Below are 20,487 nucleotides of genomic sequence, written 5' to 3' on the forward strand. Positions count from 1 at the left end.
GGACCCCCGCTTTAAGGTTATCATGTCCAATAGTAAACAATACCTTAATGCATATCTACTGTAAATGCCCCCACAAAAACTAATATACAGCAGTTTACCAGTCTTTAAATGCAGTGGCTGCTTTAGTTTCCCTTTTTTCAGGCTTCTCCCCTTTTATTTGTACATGACAGTTCTGCAAATAACACACTATCTGTCCTTTCATGCTTAATTCTCCACTGTATCTTTGGAGACAGCCATAGTTGTCACACAGGCTGGACTTCATGGTGGATCGGTAAGACTAGTTTTTTACAAAAGAAAAATAAGATTATTTGCTGTCTTTTCAGTTCACAAAAAGTGAAAAAAAAGACTTTTCTGACAAGATTAATGTGTTATTCTGTAGTTGCTGAAAATGTTCTTAGCCTGAATAATTAAAAAAAAAACACAAATGCAGCCACTACATCTAAGGACTGTAAGCTGCAGTGCATTACAATTTTGTTTTTGAGTTTAGATACGCTGTAATGAAGAAACCTAATTGTACAGTGTGGTAGAAATATTTACACAATGCCCATATTTCTCATGGGAGAAAATCACGGGACTTAGAGCTTTGGAGAAAGATAAGTAAATACCACAGATGCTGGTAGGACCCTGTCGGGGCAGACGGGGGAGAGGACACACGGACTGAGCAAAGCCTCTGCCCTGCCAAAGGTAGGAGTCCTGTGCAGGGGAAGTGGAGATTATAATGGGGAGAGGGGGGGAGACTGCAGGGGCACTGTGATGGAGGAGGCTGCAATTGCTAGGGGCACTGTAAAGGGGGCACTGTGATGTAAAAAGACACTGTAATATAAAGGGGACTGACTGTAAAGGGGCACTGTAATCATTAGGCTTGTAATCATTGCCAATCTTGCATCAGATGTATCCAAAGAAAAACCGAGCTGCCCCAATGGGCCATTTTCAGAGTCAGGGATCCATGGAGCTGGTGTACATTGACTTTCTGTGCTTGGGGACTGATCTGAGTGGACAGGGAAATATCCTGGTAGTGACTGATCACTTCACTAGGTATGCCCAGGCATTTCCCACAAAGGATCAACAAGCTTCCACGGAGGCCAAGATCTTAGTGGAGAAGTTCTTTGTACACTATGGCCTGCCCCAACGTACCCACTCTGATCAAGGGAGAGATTTTGAAAGCAGCCTCATCAAGAGACTTTTAGACTTGTTAAGCATTAAGAAGTCCAGCAGCACCCCATACCATCCTCAAGGGGATCCTCAGCCAGAGAGGTACAACCAAACCCTCCCGGATATGCTTGGGACCTTGAATTCGAAACAAAAGCAGCACTGGAGCAAGCATATAGCCGCTATCTTGCATGCTTATAACAGCACCGCAAACGATGCCACTGGATACTCCCCCTATCGTCTGATGTTTGGGCGGGAGGCCGGCTGCCAGTAGACTTGGCCTTTGGCATGTCCTTAGACCATACTACAACAATCTCCCACAGAGAGTATGTAGACCGCCTGCAGAAAAGTCTGAAGACCGCCTATGACAAGGCCCAAGCTGCCTCAGATGCCCAAGGACAGAGGAATAAAAGAAACTTTGACCTCAGGGTACGAGTGCAGGGTGCTGCTGAGGAATCTGGGTGTCCCTAGAAAGCACAAGTTGGCTGACCGCTAGAAGTCGCAGCCCTATGTCATTTGCAAGCAGCCGCCAGGACTCCCAGTGTATCAAATCCGACCAGAGGGGAGCACAGGCCCGCTGAAGACTTCGCACTGCAATTATCTATTGCCTCTGTCAGAAGCAGTTCGTTTGCCACCACAGCCAGATTCACAGTCCACACCCATGGCCTCTCAGAGATCCCAGTCACTAGATCTCAGTCTGTACCCCTCGCTGTAGACAATGAGGACAGTGAAGATGAAGAGATGGGAATAGACTGGTTGTGGCCACCTCAAATGCCAGGGTTTGCCACCCCCCCCCCCCTTGTCTCCTCCTAAAGTGACAGATGCTGGAATTCTCAGACCAGAGGCTCCCGATTTCCAATCCTTCATTGAAGAGGGAGCTGAGGCTGATATGCAGGAAGAAGAAAAAGCTGTGGATGAAGCAAAGACCAGTGTGCCTGTAACGCCAGAGCCTAAAGAACAAAGAGAGTGAAGAGCTATTCACCCACTTAAGAGACTGACTTATGATATGCTGGGTGGAAGCTCTGAGGAAGCTGTTTTCACCTCAAAAAGGACTCCCCAACTCACCCCCTGGCACATCTAGCTGGGCCATTCCAATTCAGGTGGCCTGTAGGCAGGACAACCTCCCCTCCTATGATAATTGGTGGGAGGTTCCTCTGCCAGGTTTTTATGCAGATGTAAATTATCTGATTTCCTGTGCACACTAACTTGCTTTCTCCGCTTGTATATAAAAAGCATGTCACAGGTCACAGACTTTTTTTTTACTTCCTTTGGGGGGGGGAGTGTGTAGCTCTCCAGGCTGATTGGATCCGCGAGGGAGAGAGCTGCCTGCTAGCAGCTGCCTGGGCTCCCCCCTTCCTCTCCTCTCACACACACAGAAACACAGAACTGTTTACTTTGTAGCCTCCCTATTGGAAGAGACAGAGAGCCAATCATCGGGCAACAGCAGCAAAAAACTGTAGAATATGAAGTCCCAGCAGCCTGACTGACTGACAGGCTGCACTGTAGAGAGTCAAGAGGATAAAAAGCACAAGGCGGACCCGGCCGAGAGGCATTGTTTCCTGGATCCCATCGGGAGAGCAACCCTCTGTTGCTGTGTGAGGGGATTGCAGCCTTCCAAGGGGCACACAGTCTGCAGCTCCAGCCCAGAGGGACAGAACCCACATGCTTCCAGAAGGATGCTCCACAGCAGCGCAAAATGTCATGGAATTGGCCGATTCAATGGGTCAGAGACTGAAAGCCATCGCCACACATCTGCAGCCAGGAGAATCAGTTGATCGCTCTTTGGTGGACCGTTGAATGCGTACAGGATTGGTGAGGGGCCTTTCCCCAGGAATCTTATTGCCTTCCATAAAACACCACACCTGAATACTGTGCACAGACACCTGTTATCCGGATCACGTAGAGTAGTGCTATATCACAGCACCAGCTATTTTACATTCCTTCTCATTACCCTGTCACATTGAGGGACCCTTGTCCACAGAGCTCCTACATGCTGGTGAAGAGAACAAACGCAAAGCTTTGCTCCTAGAACATTATTGTTGTTGCTCTTGAAGGGGACATGCCACTGGTGTTTGTATTACTTCATTGTGTGTGTATTGGAGTTACTATAGGCCGGCCTGGGGTTCCCCTTTAGCCATAGTATTCTACATCAATCAATAGCGTGGTTGGGGAGTCTATTTAATCTGTGTATGTTGGTATTATTCTTTTATTGTTGCATAATGTTATTGACTGTTTTGAGAACTGTTTCAACCAAGTCCTGGCTACTTATACAGGACTTGAATGACTAATTTATTACTTTAAACTTTTCTCTGGTCCAAGTAAACTTGAGAGAGCAGAACTGAGTTTGTGTGTTATTACTGGGTTATTTCATTGCTAGGTGTGCCAGAGGGGCTGGGACAGTTCTTTGGGTGTGAGAGGCAGAGTAACAGACTGAACAAACAAAAGCAGCTCCTTCGGGGGTATCACTATATTTACTTCACGGAGGAGGGAGAAGGAGGTTCTGCAGCAGCATAGACACAATTCATTCTTTTAGTGCAGATGATGGAGGAAGAGAACGGGACCAGCATTCTCTCACATGCTATTCATGTTGTATTTATTCAGACACCAGGCAATTGAAGAGCCTTAGTGTCAGTATCAGAAAGACAGAACGCAGACTTAATGCATTCCTTTCTACCAGCAGAAATCATGTTCATTACAGACAGATGAATGAGAGAAAAGAATGCCGGATGTCTGTGTGTTCTGTCTGTCTATCTCACCCTCTGCTTGCTTCATTTTTAAATCTAATGCCCCGTACACGCGGTCAGATTTTCCGACGGAAAATGTGTGATAGGACCTTGTTGTCGGAAATTCCGACCGTGTGTGGGCTCCATCACACATTTTCCATCAGATTTTCCGACACACAAAGTTTGAGAGCAGGATATAAAATTTTTGTCGGAAATTCCGATCGTGTGTACACAAATCCGAAGGACAAAGTGCCACGCATGCTCAGAATAAATAAAGAGATGAAAGCTATTGGCCACTGCCCCGTTTATAGTCCCGACGTACATGTTTTTTGTTACCGCATTTAGAACGATCGGATTTTCCGACAACTTTGTGTAACCGTGTGTATGCAAGACAAGTTTGAGCCAACATCCGTCGGAAAAAATCCATGGATTTTGTTGTCGGAATGTCCGATCAATGTCCGACCGTGTGTACGGGGCATTACAGTTCATTTACACTAGCTTTGCTCTCTGAAAAGCCATTCACATTCGGATCGCTCTTCAAAGAGAATTAGACAGGCAGTGAGGAGGTGCTGTATCACCTCCTCACTGCCTGCTTAAACCCCTAAAAAATGTCATGAAATATATAATACTGTTTTAAAACGAGAAGTACAGCCAAAGCTCGTTTAGCTGTACTTCTCCTGTGGCTCACAGGAGTGCAGTTTGTTCTGCACTCCTGTGACCCGTTTTCAGCAGTCTGAAGCCCGCTGTCATCTGACGTCACAGAGCCAGGCCACAAAGATTGCAACCATATGGTCGGGCTCTGCTCACATGCCTTGATCGGCACCCAGCTCAGCCTCTCATCGGGCTGCTAAGAGCCTGAGCTGGCTGCTCTCACCCCTTCACTGCCCAGTGCTCCAGTGAGTGAGGGGGGGCAGAGCAGAGAGCTGGTGACCGACTGACTGACCAACTCTCTGCTCACGGAGCTCTGAGAATTCTCAGTCTTAGAGCTGACGGGGGACAGATGCAGCATCCACCTAGGCAAGTATGATTAAAAAAAAAAAAAAAAAACATTGCAAACCAAAGTCAGTTTCCAGCTATTACCTTTTGAAACGGATTACTTCAAATATTATAATATATCTATATGCAATGACTTCACATACTTAAAAAAAATATAATACTGGGCATAAAAGCCAACATCCACCAGTCCATGGGATGTCTAAATCTACTCTAAAGGTGAAAACTCATGAAATATCTTTGCTGCTTCAACTAACATGTAAACGTAACTCAGTACTGAGGGTTCTGGGTTTGGGGTGGGGGGTCAGCCTGTGCTGAAAGGGAGTCTCTACTGAGCAGGCAGGCTAGCAGGGAGGTGTGTGGGGATATGGGCTTGGGGAGGGTAATTTTAGTTGTACTATATAAAGTGGCCTGTGACTTACACACTCTGACCCCTGTACTATAGACTCCTATGGGTCCCCAGAGGCGGAACACTTCTTCTCCGGCTCCCCGAATGTCACAGGGTAAGCCGCGCTCCACAAGATCTCAGGCTGTTACCTCCCACCCTTCCACCTCAGCGGCCATCTTGGACACGCGGCCTAAGACCATGGCGGCTGCGACGCAGACAGCTCCCGGGGGGTCCAGTGACTGACAGCCCTACAGGTGCAGAGATCCTGGCGGCGTTCAATGCTACTAGAGAAGAGCTTACCAGCAAAATAGATTTCTTAGCCATGGATAGCAGCCTGATTAGGCATGATTTGATAAGTTCCACTCCCACGTGTCGGAAGCGAAAGACCGGATCTCAAGGGTGGAAGACACAGTCCGGATGAATACGACAGACCTCCATGCCCTACAAATACAAGTGAAGGTACTTCGGGAAAAGGCCATCCATACCGAGAATCGCCTCTGCCGCACCAATATGCGTATTACTGGAGCATGCGGAGGGGCCCAGACCAGCGGAATTCGCTGAAACCTTCCTGGTGCAATTACTAGATCTGCAAAATCTCCCTCCAACGTTTGTGCCCACCTTGTTTCCCCTACACCACTGGTCCCTGGGGCTCCGGCGAGACCTTTTCTACTGTGCCTGCTGAATTACAGAGACCACGACAGGCTCCTGGCAGCTGCCAGGAACAAGCCGGATCTCTAATATGAGAATTCCAAGAGCCTGCTTTTCCCAGATTACTCTCCCGATATTCAGCATCGCCGAAGGCCATTCACAGATGTCCACAGATGCCTCCGAGAAAAAGGTATCAAGTTCAGCCTGTTGTATCCTAGTAGGCTTTGGGTGGTGGATGGAGATCATGCACGCTTCTTTGAGTCGCCAGAGGCGGCTTCCACCAGTTTTTGTGCCTTTGGATATCCTTTTATGTTATCTATGAGGCTTTGCCTCCTACTTACCCGTCAAGGGGACTACTCCTCTGAGCTAATAGTGCCACTCTGTTGTCCTGATATGTATGCTTCTACGGGCTACAACTGTGTCTACCTATACCCTGCCATGTAGAGAGCCCACAGTTTCGGAGCTGGGGAGTGTGCCTCCCCCTAAGATGATTCTACACTTATTCTCATCAGACTATACCATTACAGCTTTCACAAATACTGTCTGTGTTTGTCCTATCTGAAAGAGTGTTTTCCTGGATTTTTGTCCCTCTCCCCCCCCACTGGAACCATAGTGGATTGATTGTTACCTGGTTGCAATTTTTTGCTTTGTTCATTTTGGCATTAAGTGTCTACCTGTTCCCTTCTTATTTTTTGAGGAGACCAGGTATGGATAGGGTTAGCATGATAGTGCCAAGGTTGTTCAGGGTTTGTGTTGCTTTTGTTTTTTTTCATTTAAGAATTAATTGTACAGTGCTATGGTGGTGACTCAAGTTTGTTTTGCTGCTTTTCAGATGTTCTGTCCCTGGGTTGCTCACACCCCACATGAATCTTCTCTTTCCCAACTATGGCCTCAAATGTCTTTGAAGAGCTGAGAATTATATCATGGAATATTAAAGGCCTAAACTCAAAATTCAAAAGAGCCCTATTATGCCAATATCTCAAATCTCAGGCCACTCACATAATCCTGCTTCTGGAAACACATCTTATGGGCAGCAAAATGATGGCTTTGAAGAAGCTCTGGATTCAAAAAGCCTTTCATGCAACATACTCCAATTACTCTAGGGGAGTCTCCGTTCTCATTAGCAAAACATTGCCGTGTATGATTGATCAGGTACATACAGATCCTCACAGGAAATATGTGATTCTGGTAATGACACTATGGCAACAAAAATATGTGATAGCAGCCCTGTATGTTCCTCCTCCCTTTTCATCTGACGAATTATATGGTATTCTGGAGAGGATTGCTCCATATTGCCCAGCTAAATTCATAATAAAGGGAGATTTTAATTCTACTCTTTCTCCTACCCTCGATAGACCCGCTCCAGCTAAGCAATTTTTGGGGGATCTGGCAGCTTGGGCTCAGGAGGCTGGTCTCAACGAAATATGGAGATGCAAACATCCCTTGGAGAAAACATATTTGTGTTTCTCTTCCTCATTTAAAACCTCCTCATGCATCAACCTGGCTTTTGCCAGCCCTTCTTTACTAATGGATGTGTTGACCGAAAATTAGTTCCTAGTGGATTATCAAATCATTGCCCATTAGAACTGGTCCTCCGCCGTCTCGACCCCATCATGATGGATCCTTATGGCACATGGGAGCCCACTGGATTTCCCACTCAGACATCTCTGAGAAGACAGCCATTATCTTACAGGAGTACTAGGAGATTAATGCGGTATCATGCTCTCCGCCCACAGAGTGGAATGCTTTTAAAGTGTTTACAAGGGGCCACTATATTTCCTCCATAGCTGCAGTTATGAAGGAACAGGCCTCTAAGGTGTTGTCCCTGCAGAATAAAGTATTAGACCAAACCAGCTGCTACAACTCTAACCCTACTGCTGAAAATTTTGATCTGTTTGCTTCTGTTAGGAGAGAACTGCAATTACACATGGCTGAAGTCACCAGATTAGATCTTTTTAAATGTAAACAAACAGGGGGACAAAAATGGTCGATTTCTAGCTTCGCTTCTCGGCCTTTTGGCTAAGATCAAGTGTAATATCTGTTCTTATCAGTTTCCAGAGGAGGCGCTGTGTCACTCTCGTCACTCTCTTGGCTGGTCAGGTATGTCCTTACACCCATAAAATGCCTGACTGTTTAAACCCTGAGCTGTGTTATTCAACTATAAAGCTGTGCATTGCTGAAAGTTCTCTGACCATCTCCTGTATAATGTCCGCAGTCTCTGATTGTCTCCTGCAGTATGTCCGTAGTCTTTAATTGTCTCCTGCAGTATGTCCGTAGTCTTTAATTGTCTCGTGAAGTATGTCCTCAGTCTCTGGTAATCTCCTGCAGTATGCCCGCAGTCTCTGATTGTCTCCTGCAGGATGTCCGCAGTCTCTGTCTCCTGCAGTATGTCCGCAGTCTCTGATTGTCTCCTGCAGTATGTCCGCAGTCTCTGATTGTCTCCTGCAGTATGTCCGCAGTCTCTGATTGTCTCCTGCAGTATGTCCACAGTCTCTGATTGTCTCCTGCAGTATGTCCACAGTCTCTGATTGTCTCCTGCAGTAAGTCCGCAGTCTCTGGTAATCTCCTGCAGTATGTCCGCAGTCTCTGATTGTCTCCTGCAGTATGTCCACAGTCTCTGATTGTCTCCTGCAGTATGTCCGCAGTCTCTGATTGTCTCCTGCAGTATGTCCGCAGTTTCTGATTGTCTCCTGCAGTATGTCCGCAGTCTCTGATTGTCTCCTGCAGTATGTCCGCAGCCTCTGATTGTCTCCTGCAGTATGTCCGCAGTCTCTGATTGTCTCCTGCAGTATGTCCACAGTCTCTGATTGTCTCCTGCAGTATGTCCGCAGTCTCTGGTAATCTCCTGCAGTATGTCTGCAGTCTCTGATTGTCTCCTGCAGTATGTCCGCAGTCTCTGAACCTCTCCTGTAGTATGTCTGCGCTCTCTGACACTCTCCTGTAGTATGTGTATTAATGTGCCCCTTTACTTGCTCAATTATTTGGGATTGCTCCACTGCTCAGTGAGAGGTAATGATGTGCATTAACCTCTAGCAACCAATCAGCGAACAGTAGTGATCTGCTTTAATCTCTAGCAACCAATCAGTAAGTGGTAATGATGTGCTGTAACCCCTAGCAACCAATCGGCAAGCAGAAATTATGTGTTGTAACCTCTAGAAACCAGCCAGTGAGCAGTAAGGATAGGCTGTAACCTCTGGCAAACAATTGCAATCGCTGCGTGATCTGCTGCAGTAAACTGATTTTGAGCCTACCTGCTATTTTTTGTATGTCTCAGAATGGAGGGGGGGCCCCAAGAAAATGTTTGCCCAGGGCCCAGTCAAAATTAAAGATGGCCCTGATGACATGCATAACTATCTGTTGGTTGAATGAGAGCTACAACGAGCACACTTCATCTCATTATTCGTTTTGGTCGCCTAGCTCCTGATGGGATGTTACGCAGTATTATCTGACCCCTGCGTGGGTGATTTTTTTTACTGTAAATTTAGTTTTCTTTGTTGGAGTTGGTTGTGATGAGTGTTGTAGACCTACAATCTCAATAAAAAAGATATAAAAAAAACAATCAGCTTCCATCTTCAGCTTGTTCAATTAAAGGGTTTGTTAACCCTTTATATATAAAACTATGCTAGATCCTCTATTAGAGGCTGGCATAGCACACTGTGTCAGTAGTTTTACAAAATGAGCAGTGTAAATACCTAATTAGAGCTGTCTTCAGGCCGGTGACATGACTTACGGCCACTTTCCAGCTCTGATGGATGGCTTCTGAGGGAGGGGCCGTGATCTCCCTCTGACATCAGCCGGGAAGATCACGTGGCTCGTCTCTTCCGCAGAAGCCACTCATCAGAGCTGGACACTCGTTTTGTAAAACTAATGACATAGTATGCTATGCCAGCCTCTAATAGAGAGGCTGGCAGTAAAATGTTATGATTTTAATTTACAATTATAACGGCGGGGGCGGAGCCGGGCCAGAGACACACGCAAGGACAGATGACAGGGAGGAAGGAGGGGGTGAGAGAAGAGCAGAGAGGACAGCGTATGACGGAGGGCCGCAATTAGACCACGGTGATCAGGGCGGAGCAGCCCTGGTTATCGTGGTCTATTTAGAGAGGGCAAACAGGAAGTGCAATGTTCAGGGGTTTTTTTGTTACAGTTTAGAGGGGTGCAGATTACACAGCACAAGCGCTGTGCTGTGTAATCTGCTTTAAGGGACCAGAATCTACATTTTTTTTTTCGGTTAACAAACACTTTAATCTTTGACAATAAAACCTGGAATCTGATCTGTTTCTTTGAGTTGCACCAGATTTTGCATTATCCAGTTTTAGTAAATCAACTCCCCATAGGGTTTATTCATACGGGCACTGAGACCAGACCTCTTCACTGAGGTTCATGTAGCAGCGGGTGAACGTATCTGAACATGCAGCATCAGCGTTCATATCTGTGCACCCATTTCTATGGGCTGCCTGCACACAGTTCCAAGGTGGATGTAGGCACAGCATAACATGACTCAGCACACAGGACCTGTCTCAGCGCCCGTCTAAATGAACCCTTAGGCTCGATTCACACAGGGCAACACGACTTCAGCGCGACTTTGTACCGCGGCTTCAGCGCGACTTCAGCGCGACTTCAGCGCGACTTCAGCAAATTACAAGGTGACTTGAAGTCGCCTCCATGACAGGCGACTTCGGCTGTGGCCAATCACAGGGCAATCAGCTCTCTGGGAGGGAGGGGGGGAGGGAGGGGTTTTCCCTGCAAAGTCGCTTGACTTTACAGAGAGATCCGACTTGGAGGCGACTTCCATTGATTTCTATGGTACAGGTCGCCTACCAAGTCGGATCAAAGTAGTACAGGGAGTACGCTCTATTAAGACGCTAGCGTTCACTCCCATTGAATCTATTTCTGGGGCGACTTGGGGCGACTTGAGGGCGTACAAGTCGGATCCCAAGTCGCCCCAGTGTGAACCGACCCTTAGGGGAATTAATCAAAACGGAATCAGAATTTGGAGCAGCAGTGCATGGTAACCAACTAGCTCATAGCTTTCATTTTGAACATCTGCTCTAGATTCTGTCTGCTCCAGTTTTGATAAATATCCCTCACTGTGTTTTACATTTCATACTCCTGACTACTGCACTCTTAGTACATCACATGCTCTGCCATAAATCTATCCCCTATTTTGTAGACACTATAACTTTTGCACAAACCAATCAATTTACGCTTATTGCTATTTTTATTACTAAAAATATGTAGAAGAATACATATCGGCCTAAACTGAGGGAAAAATTTGCTTTTTTTTTTTTAAATTGGGGATATTTATTATAGCAAAAAGTACAAGATATTGTGTTTTTTTCAAAATTGTCGCTCTTTTTTGTTTATAGCACAAAAAATAAAAACCGCACAGATGATCAAATACCACCAAAAGAAAGCTCTATTTGTGGGGAAAAAAGGACATCAATTTAGTTTGGGTACAATGTCGCACGATCGTGCAGCCAAATCTTCCAGGGGCTGAAGTGGTGAACCATACCCAAAGTTTGGCGTGGTGCAACCCGCTCTAATCCTTTTACAATCCTCAAAGAATTTTTATAAAATAAAAAGACTTTTGTGTTTTAACTATACTCAAGTAGAGTGACCAATTAATGGGTCTATAGGACAGGCTATAAATATAAAAACAATCTCAACTACCACCACAACCATAAATTACCTAAGCATCTTTTCTGGGGTAAATCTATTGCAACTAGTACAATTTTGAGCCAAACTGATCTTATACAAATGGGGTCATTTTTGGATTTCTCTCCTGATGCACAGTACTATGCAATAGTTTTAGGTAGGTGTGAGGAAATCTGTAAAGTAAGAATACTTTCATAAATCTATATTTTAATTGTTTATTTTTAACAATTTACAAAATGCAAAGTGAGCCAACAGAAGAAAAATCTAAATCAAGCCCAAATAATATAGGTCCATGCCTGGCACATTCAATACGGTTGTGGGACTCAGTCAAATACTCAGCAGGACTCATCTCCCCACATCTTCCTCTACTTTCTATTCTTCACTGTCCATTGTTTCCACCAGGAACTGACAATCCACAGCAATTCCGGTGGTGGTCTGAAAACGGCTTTACGGATGTCCACTCCCTACTTTCCCCAACTAGAATTATAACATTTGCAGCCTTACGCTCTTCCCATGATATCCCTCTCAGAGAGCATTTTAGATACACGCAAATAAGACACTTTCTCCAATCCCTCACAAAATCACAAACTACCCCTTACATGTTAACTCCATTTGAAAGTCTATGCAGATCTCGGCCCCAATCCTCGGGTCTGATTTCAATGATTTATGCAGCCATTATTGGCTCCACAAAACCGCCCTTAAGATCATATCATCTCCAGTGGGAGGCAGAACTGGGAAAAAGGTTAGACCCGGAGGATTGGCAGGTCATGACTATCTCATTGTCCAAAAGCTCTAGGAATGTTCTTTTCTTGGAAAATGCATACAAAGTACTATACAGATGGTACTATACTCCAGCCAGACTGGCGAGTTTCATTCCATCATATTCCCCTTTATGTTTCCGTGGATGTAGGCAAGAGGGCACGATGGCACACATTTGGTGGAGTTGTCCCAGGGTATGCAGATTGTGGATTAGGGTTTATGCTCTCCTTCGAAGTCTTTTCAACACTAATATAAAAAGGGACCCATTTGAGGCCATCCTGGGGAAACCAATCACTGAACTGTTGAGACCAGAACGCCAACTGGCATTCCATATATCTACTGCAACTAAATTAACTATCGCAAAAGCCTGGAAAACCCCAATTCTCAGTTTTGAAGCGGTAAAAAAAAACGCGTTAATGACATCATGGTCAATGAAAAATTAACTGCAATATTATCAGATAAGCACGATAAATTTCTTCGGACATGGCAGCCATGGGTGAATTATGCCCATCCCTCCAGATTTGATTCGATGCTACTTTCACTGTAATGGGTTTCCACCCCTTCACCTCGCGGACCCCCCCTCCCCTCTACTACTTTCCCTCTTCCCTCATACTCTCTCCTTTGTTTCCCCCCTATCTTTTCTACTCTATAAACCTACTATAGCTCCTTTCTGCTCTTTTCTCCTCTAACATTCTCTGGCTCCCTTTTCTTTTTTTTTTCAGTCTCTGACCCATGGGCTTACTCCTGGCTGGGACAGAGTACAAGATGACATTATAATATGAGCACATATTACCACCTTAGAGTATTGTTCATCACTTTATGGTCAGATAATACGTTTATTTGTGTATCCTACAATACACCACTATACATATCGCTATTGTTATGTAATTTGAGCCTATTCATTAAGCTTATGTAAGCAAGCAATGCATTATGTTCACTTATGTGTTCTCTTTGTTACTGTATAATTGATGGTCTTTCTATTCAATAAACCTTTTGTACAAGAAAAATCTAAATCAAATCCATATTTGGTATGACTACCCTTTGGCTTCAAAACAGCATCGATTCTTCTAGGTACACCAGCACGTATTTTTTTTTAACCACTTAAGGACCACCCCACATACATTTATTGTGGCAGGGCAGCCCTTAACCACAAGATCAAGTACCTGTACGTCATTCCCTTTGTTGGCTCTGGGGAGCATGCAAACCAATCAATATACGCTTCTTGGGATTTTTTTTACCAAAAATATGTAGCAAAACACATATTGGCCTAAATTGATGAAGAAATGTGATTTTTAATTTTTCTTTATTGGATGTATTTTATAGCAGAAAGTAAAAAAAATTTTTTTTTTCACAATTGTCGGTCTTTTTTTGTTTATAGTGCAACTGCAAAGGTGATCAAATACCACCAAAAGAAAGCTCTATTTGTGGGGAAAAAAAGGACATAAATTTTGTTTGGGTACATCGTTGCATGTCCGCGCAATTGTCAGTTAAAGCAACGCAGTGCCGTATCGCAAAAAATAACCTGGTCAGGAAGAAAACCTTCCGGAGCTGAAATGGTTAAAGGAACTCGGCAGGTAGGCTATTCCAAACATCTTAGAGAACTAACCACATGTCTGTAGATGTAGGCTGCCTCAAATCTTTCTGTTTATTCTTGTAATCCCAGACAGACATGATGATGTTGCGATAAGGGCTCTGTGGGGGCCAAACAATCACTTCCACGACTCCTTGTTTTTATTTACGCTGAACATAGTTCTTAATTACATTGGCTGTATGTTTGGAGCTGTTGTCTTTTTGTAGAATACATTTGGGGCAAATCACAAGCCTCCCTGATGGTATGGCATTATGGATAATAAAAGCATGTAATCCCTCCACAGACTATGCTCTAAGGATATGTAAACCCTCCTTTTAAAAAAAAAAAAAAAAAACATGTCATACCTCCTCTGTGCAGTTGGTCTTGCACAGAGTGGCCCCGATCCTCCTCTTCTGGGGTCCCTCAGCGGCGCTCCTGGCTCCTCCTCTTCTCGAGTGCCCTGCCAGAGAAGCGCTCTCCCTTGGGGCACCCTTGTGGGTGCTCTCCCGTGTCCTGCTGCTGCATACATTGACACAGACAGCAGGACTCGGCTCCGCCCCTGGCTCCCGCATCATTGGATTTAATTGACAGCAGCCGAAGCCAATGGCTGCATTGCTATCAATCTGTCGAATCAGGACCCGAGACACCGGCTGCAGCAGGTGTGCTCGTCCCCGGAGAGGTTTTTATTTAAAAGTACAATGCATCATAGCAGATGAGTAAAAAAAATACTGGTGACCACGAGTTAAAAAATGCCCCAGTTGAAGTCCGTTGGGACGAAACGCGTCGGGCTGCCTTCGCTTGCTCCCCACATTGCTTTTTAAATAAAAATTAACTCATGATCACCAGTATTTTTGTACTCATCTGCTATGTTGCATTGTACTTTTAAATAAAAACCTCTCCGTTTTTGACCCCATATGGAGCTTCTCAATTTTTTATCTTCACCACGGTTTGATTGAGCCTATCTTGTATACACCATTGACCTCCAGACGGCTCCCCTATTGGGTGGAGGTTCCATGCTTCTTTGAGAGCCACTTACATCCAGGAACTTTGGCTTAATTACTACTGTCAAGGAGTGGGACCATCCCATGCGGAGTGACCTTCTTTCTGCCAACTTTTAACCCTGAGGCATTCAGCCTACACAAGCCTGATTGACCCACTACCACTGGTAAGAGTACCCATCCATACTCTTTTGATAGAGGATTTCCATGTTTCAACAGCTTCACAGCCAGTCACACATTATTTTTACCACCATCACTTTTATCGAGGACTCACAAGTCATGTTTTAGATGGACATGTTTTTTCAGTAGTTTCTTTTATATTTGAACTCTCACATTCTCTTGTTCACACATGTGAACATTGGACTTTCACTTTACATATTTACAACATACGTTTATATGTTTTGGCACGATTTATTATTTCAGTTTATTACCGTCATATTATTGTATTTAGCGCTACACTTTATGATTTTCACATTTTGTTTGGACTTTGTTTTGTTTAGCAGCCCTTCTGTCACATTTGAGTTTAGCGCAGTCATTGCTCCAAATTTTTTCTACACATGCAGTAAAATGACAAGGTGAAAAAGGTGCTGTGCTCCCCTTCCTCTCGTGCCCTCACTCACAAACTTTCAATGGAAATATCGCCTTTGGTAAAAGATGAGGGATCCTATATGGCTCTATGGATAGTTCCTCAACTCTTCCTCCCATTTCCACCAACTTTCCATGGTAATTTTACATACTTTGTTACAAGAATGCACAATGTGAGTGTAAACCTTTTTATTTAGAGTGTAAGTTCAGCTTTATAGAAAAATCTGTAAGGTGAACTTACACAGGTCCCCCTCCTCGCACCCCCCCCCCCGGTTCCGCTGACCCGTACTGCCACAATCTCCGGTTCTAAGCCCCGGTATATCCGCAGCAGGAGCCCGGGGCTTAAAAATCCTCTCTTCACCTTCGCGTCTTCTGTATAGCTGACAGGATGGGCTATGCGGCTGCCTATTGGTTGGGGCCATCCATGTGACGGCGCTGACCAATTAGAATGCTCCAAAACATCCTCCTGATGAGGGATGTTTTGGACATTCAGCTCAGAGGATTTCTAAGCTCCGGACACCTGGCGCCCATATACCATGGCTTAGAACCGGAGATTTCGGCGGTACAGGTCAGCAGGACCGGGGGGGGCAGGGGGGCGAGGAGGGGGACCTGTGTAAGTTCACCTTAGAGTTTTCTGTAAGGGTGAACTTACCCTTTAAATAAATATAAATAAATAAAATATAAATATAATAAATATAAATAAATAAAATTTAATTTAATCCATACGGTATCACACTATGAATGTTTACTTTTCCTTCAATGATAACGTGTAATTAGTGCAAATGCCAATGAGGAGGGGGAAAACCAGTAGAGCCACTGCAAGCGTGCACAGCGCTGGATCAAGATTGGTATCAGGTAAGTATTGGGGGGCAATGCTGCACACAGAAGGTGCTTTACCTTCATGCATAATGCATGAAGGTAAAAAAAAAAAACCTTCGGCCTTTACAACCATTTTAAGTAAATATTAGCTTTGTCCAAGTAAAATGCTTTCACAATTTTAGAAAGCTATTTTTTTGCCTGGTTTTGAATGTCAATGTAACTTGTTCCTTTAATGTTTTATGAACAATAACAAAAACTAAAACAGCTGCTTATCTACAGAATTGGTTTGTAGTATAGCAATCATAATATCTTAACATGTATACCAGGTAAAACATCAATTTATAAATAATATGAACAGGAGATACCCACCTGTGGAGTAAGGGTGTTCAGGGCAGCCAGAGCAGATTCCAGCAAAGGCAAAGCTGCAGCCAGCTCGCTGTCACATTCATCCTTGATTGCTTTGGCAGCCAATGCTTGTTCATTAGCTACTGCTTCATCTGCTTTCACAATCTTCTCTGTCTTGGCCACCTCAATTGACTCTCTCTCAATGACTACCATCGTCTCATTCACTTTTTTGCTGGCTTCCTTCAGCTGTGGCTGGAGAGCTTCCAACTCACTTTGCATTGTAGTGACTTGGGATGATGCAGATTCCAGTTTCTGTAAGCCCACTTCATATCGCTGTTTCATTTTCATTACTTCTCTGCAAGAATTTAAATGATTTTAGTATGATAATAATAAATTACTGAAGTATACCAAGACATGTTCAAGACTATTGCATAATCAGTGTCTCTATGCACCCTGTCAAAGGACTACGAGCAGGATAAGTCTGTGGGGTCAATTTACTTATGTATATATGAAAGTGGGGTAATGGCGCTCCCTCGAGTTTAATCGGGCAGATATATGGTATGCTAAACCACCAATAATTATATATAAACTCCACATACACCCTCCACGTCCATGTGTGTGCAGATAAAAAATAAAAAATAAACAGTATATGAAATCTAATAATATTATAATAATGTGGTAAAAGGGCTATCCTGTCAAGCCCTATTTAATATGAAGTGGTAGGTACTTAATTAAATAGACTCAACTTATATATGTGTGCACATTCCAAGTAGTGTTCCAAAATACCCACAAGTGCCAATGAACAGGTTAATTGCAGGCTGGTTGAACACCCAATCCCACATTAGGCCTTCACCATAATTAACCTTATGCGTAAACCAAACCAAAAACAAAAACACAAGTGCTGGTTACCGACAATAACCTTATATTAATTACTAAACATATTCATAAATAGTCCAAAGCATGTAGATCAGTCCGTGATTGTGAAATAAAACTCCAGTGCAATGTGGAAGCACCCCAGCCAAAAAACTTGGAAACAGACTTAAATTTGTGACTTCAGTGCGTTCAGCGTTCTTGGTGACTTGGTGCTCCCCCTCAAGGGTCCCCACTCACCGAATCCATCCACCCCAGAGGGGTAACTCGCATAAGGAATGTAGTCTCTGTGATCCTCCTGCCGCCACGATAGGTAGGTTTTCCAGGAAAATCCTCAGCATATGCAGATGGAGAAGTTATAATCACTCATGCAGAAAAAAAGGGGGAAAGATGGACTCCCATGGTGTAGTATTTAGATTTAATCCAAAAAAGACTTTATTTAAAACTTAAGAATAAAAAACTATAGTCCAGATCAACTGGCTATAGAGTTGGGCATCATACAGATAAAAACAAAAAACATGAAATAATAAGCACACCGTTATCCTAGGTATGCAGCAAAAAAAGATTTTTTTTTTTTTTTTGCTGCATACCTAGGATAACGGTGTGCTTATTATTTCATGTTTTTTGTTTTTATCTGTATGATGCCCAACTCTATAGCCAGTTGATCTGGACTATAGTTTTTTATTCTTAAGTTTTAAATAAAGTCTTTTTTGGATTAAATCTAAATACTACACCATGGGAGTCCATCTTTCCCCCTTTTTTTCTGCATGAGTGATTATAACTTCTCCATCTGCATATGCTGAGGATTTTCCTGGAAAACCTACCTATCGTGGCGGCAGGAGGATCGCAGAGACTACATTCCTTATGCGAGTTACCCCTCTGGGGTGGATGGATTCGGTGAGTGGGGACCCTTGAGGGGGAGCACCAAGTCACCAAGAACGCTGAACGCACTGAAGTCACAAATTTAAGTCTGTTTCCAAGTTTTTTGGCTGGGGTGCTTCCACATTGCACTGGAGTTTTATTTCACAATCACGGACTGATCTACATGCTTTGGACTATTTATGAATATGTTTAGTAATTAATATAAGGTTATTGTCGGTAACCAGCACTTGTGTTTTTGTTTTTGGTTTGGTTTACGCATAAGGTTAATTATGGTGAAGGCCTAATGTGGGATTGGGTGTTCAACCAGCCTGCAATTAACCTGTTCATTGGCACTTGTGGGTATTTTGGAACACTACTTGGAATGTGCACACATATATAAGTTGAGTCTATTTAATTAAGTACCTACCACTTCATATTAAATAGGGCTTGACAGGATAGCCCTTTTACCACATTATTATAATATTATTAGATTTCATATACTGTTTATTTTTTATTTTTTATCTGCACACACACGGACGTGGAGGGTGTATGTGGAGTTTATATATAATTATTGGTGGTTTAGCATACCATATATCTGCCCGATTAAACTCGAGGGAGCGCCATTACCCCACTTTCATATATACATATACAGTTATTTCTGAAACACCTGTGGGGTTTCTTTAGGGGGGCTGCACACCTTTATATATGTCCTAAGCGCAGTCTCTTTATTGTATTTAATCAATTTACTTATGCCCCATACACACGATCGGACATTGATCGGACATTCCGACAACAAAATCCATGGATTTTTTCCGACGGATGTTGGCTCAAACTTGTCTTGCATACACACGGTCACACAAAGTTGTCGGAATTTCTGAACGTCAAGAACGCGATGACGTACAACATGTATGACGAGCCGAGAAAAATGAAGTTCAATAGCCGAGAAAAATGAAGTTCAATAGCCAGTGCGGCTCTTCTGCTTGATTCCGAGCATGCATGGCACTTTGTACGTCGGAATTGTGTACACACGATCGGAATTTGCGCAAACGAATTTTGTGGTCGGAAAATTAGAGAACCAGATCTCAAATTTTGTGCGACGGAAATTCCAATGGAAACTGTCCGATGGAGCCTACACACGGTTGGAATTTCCGACAACAAGCTCCGATCGCATTTTTTACGTCGGAAAGTCCGACCGCGTGTACGTGGTATAAGAGATAAATATTGCATTCATTTTTTTGCCTTAACCACTCAAGAACCAAGCCTCTTTTTGAGATTTGTTGTTTACAAGTTACAAAACAGGTTTTTTTGCTAAAAAATTACTTAGAACCCCCAAACATTATACATTTTTTTTCTAACACCCTAGAGAATAAAATGGCGGTTGTTGCAATACTTTCTGTCACACCGTATTTGTGCAGCGGTCTTACAAGTGCACTTTTTTAATTAAAAAATAAGACAGCAGTAAAGTTAGCCCAAATTTTTTATATTGTGAAAGATAATGTTACACCGAGTAAATTGATAACCAACATGTCACGCTTCAAAATTGCGCCCGCTCATGGAATAGCGACAAACTTTTACCCTTAAAAATCTCCATAGGCGACATTTAAAAAATTCTACAGGTTGCACGTTTTGAGTTACAGAGGAGGTCTAGGGCTAGAATTATTGCTCTACCGATCACGGCGATACCTCACATGTGTGGTTTGAATACCGTTTTCATATGCAGGTTCTACTCACTTATGTCACTTATTCACTTCTGCACGCGAGCTCAGCGGGACGGGCGCGTTTAAAAAAAATTTTTTTTTCTTCCTTATTTATTTTACCTTTTATTTTTATACTGTTCTTTTAAAGAAATTGTATTACTTTTATTCCCATTACAAGGAATGTAAACATCCCTTGTAATAGAAAAAAAGCACGACAAGACCTATTAAATATGAGATCTGGGGTCAAAAAGACCTTAGATCTCATATTTACACTAAAATGCAATAAAAAATAAAAATAAAAATAAAATGTTGTCATTTTAAAAAAAAAAAACCCTTTAAGAACTTTGGGCGGAAGCCCAAACCACATATATTGCATGTGATAATCATTAGTAAACTGACCCGTATAAGCTTTATGTGAAGAGAA

At 43.4% G+C, this 20,487-nt stretch overlaps 1 protein-coding gene and 1 pseudogene across 2 annotated transcripts in view; one reads left to right on the forward strand and one right to left on the reverse strand.

Moving 5' to 3' along the window:
* DNAH7 (dynein axonemal heavy chain 7) overlaps positions 1–20,487 on the reverse strand; it is a 607,644-nt gene that overhangs the window by 297,242 nt on the left and 289,915 nt on the right. For both annotated transcript variants that reach the window (XM_073633106.1, XM_073633105.1), the window contains exon 42: positions 16,660–16,990. In XM_073633106.1, the coding sequence (XP_073489207.1) occupies positions 16,660–16,990 (331 nt within the window). The remainder of the gene's footprint in view (positions 1–16,659; positions 16,991–20,487) is intronic.
* Positions 7,901–8,036, forward strand: LOC141101857 (U2 spliceosomal RNA; annotated as a pseudogene).

The sequence above is a fragment of the Aquarana catesbeiana genome, linkage group LG06, assembly GCF_042186555.1.
Source record: "Aquarana catesbeiana isolate 2022-GZ linkage group LG06, ASM4218655v1, whole genome shotgun sequence".
NCBI classification, from domain to species: domain Eukaryota; kingdom Metazoa; phylum Chordata; class Amphibia; order Anura; family Ranidae; genus Aquarana; species Aquarana catesbeiana.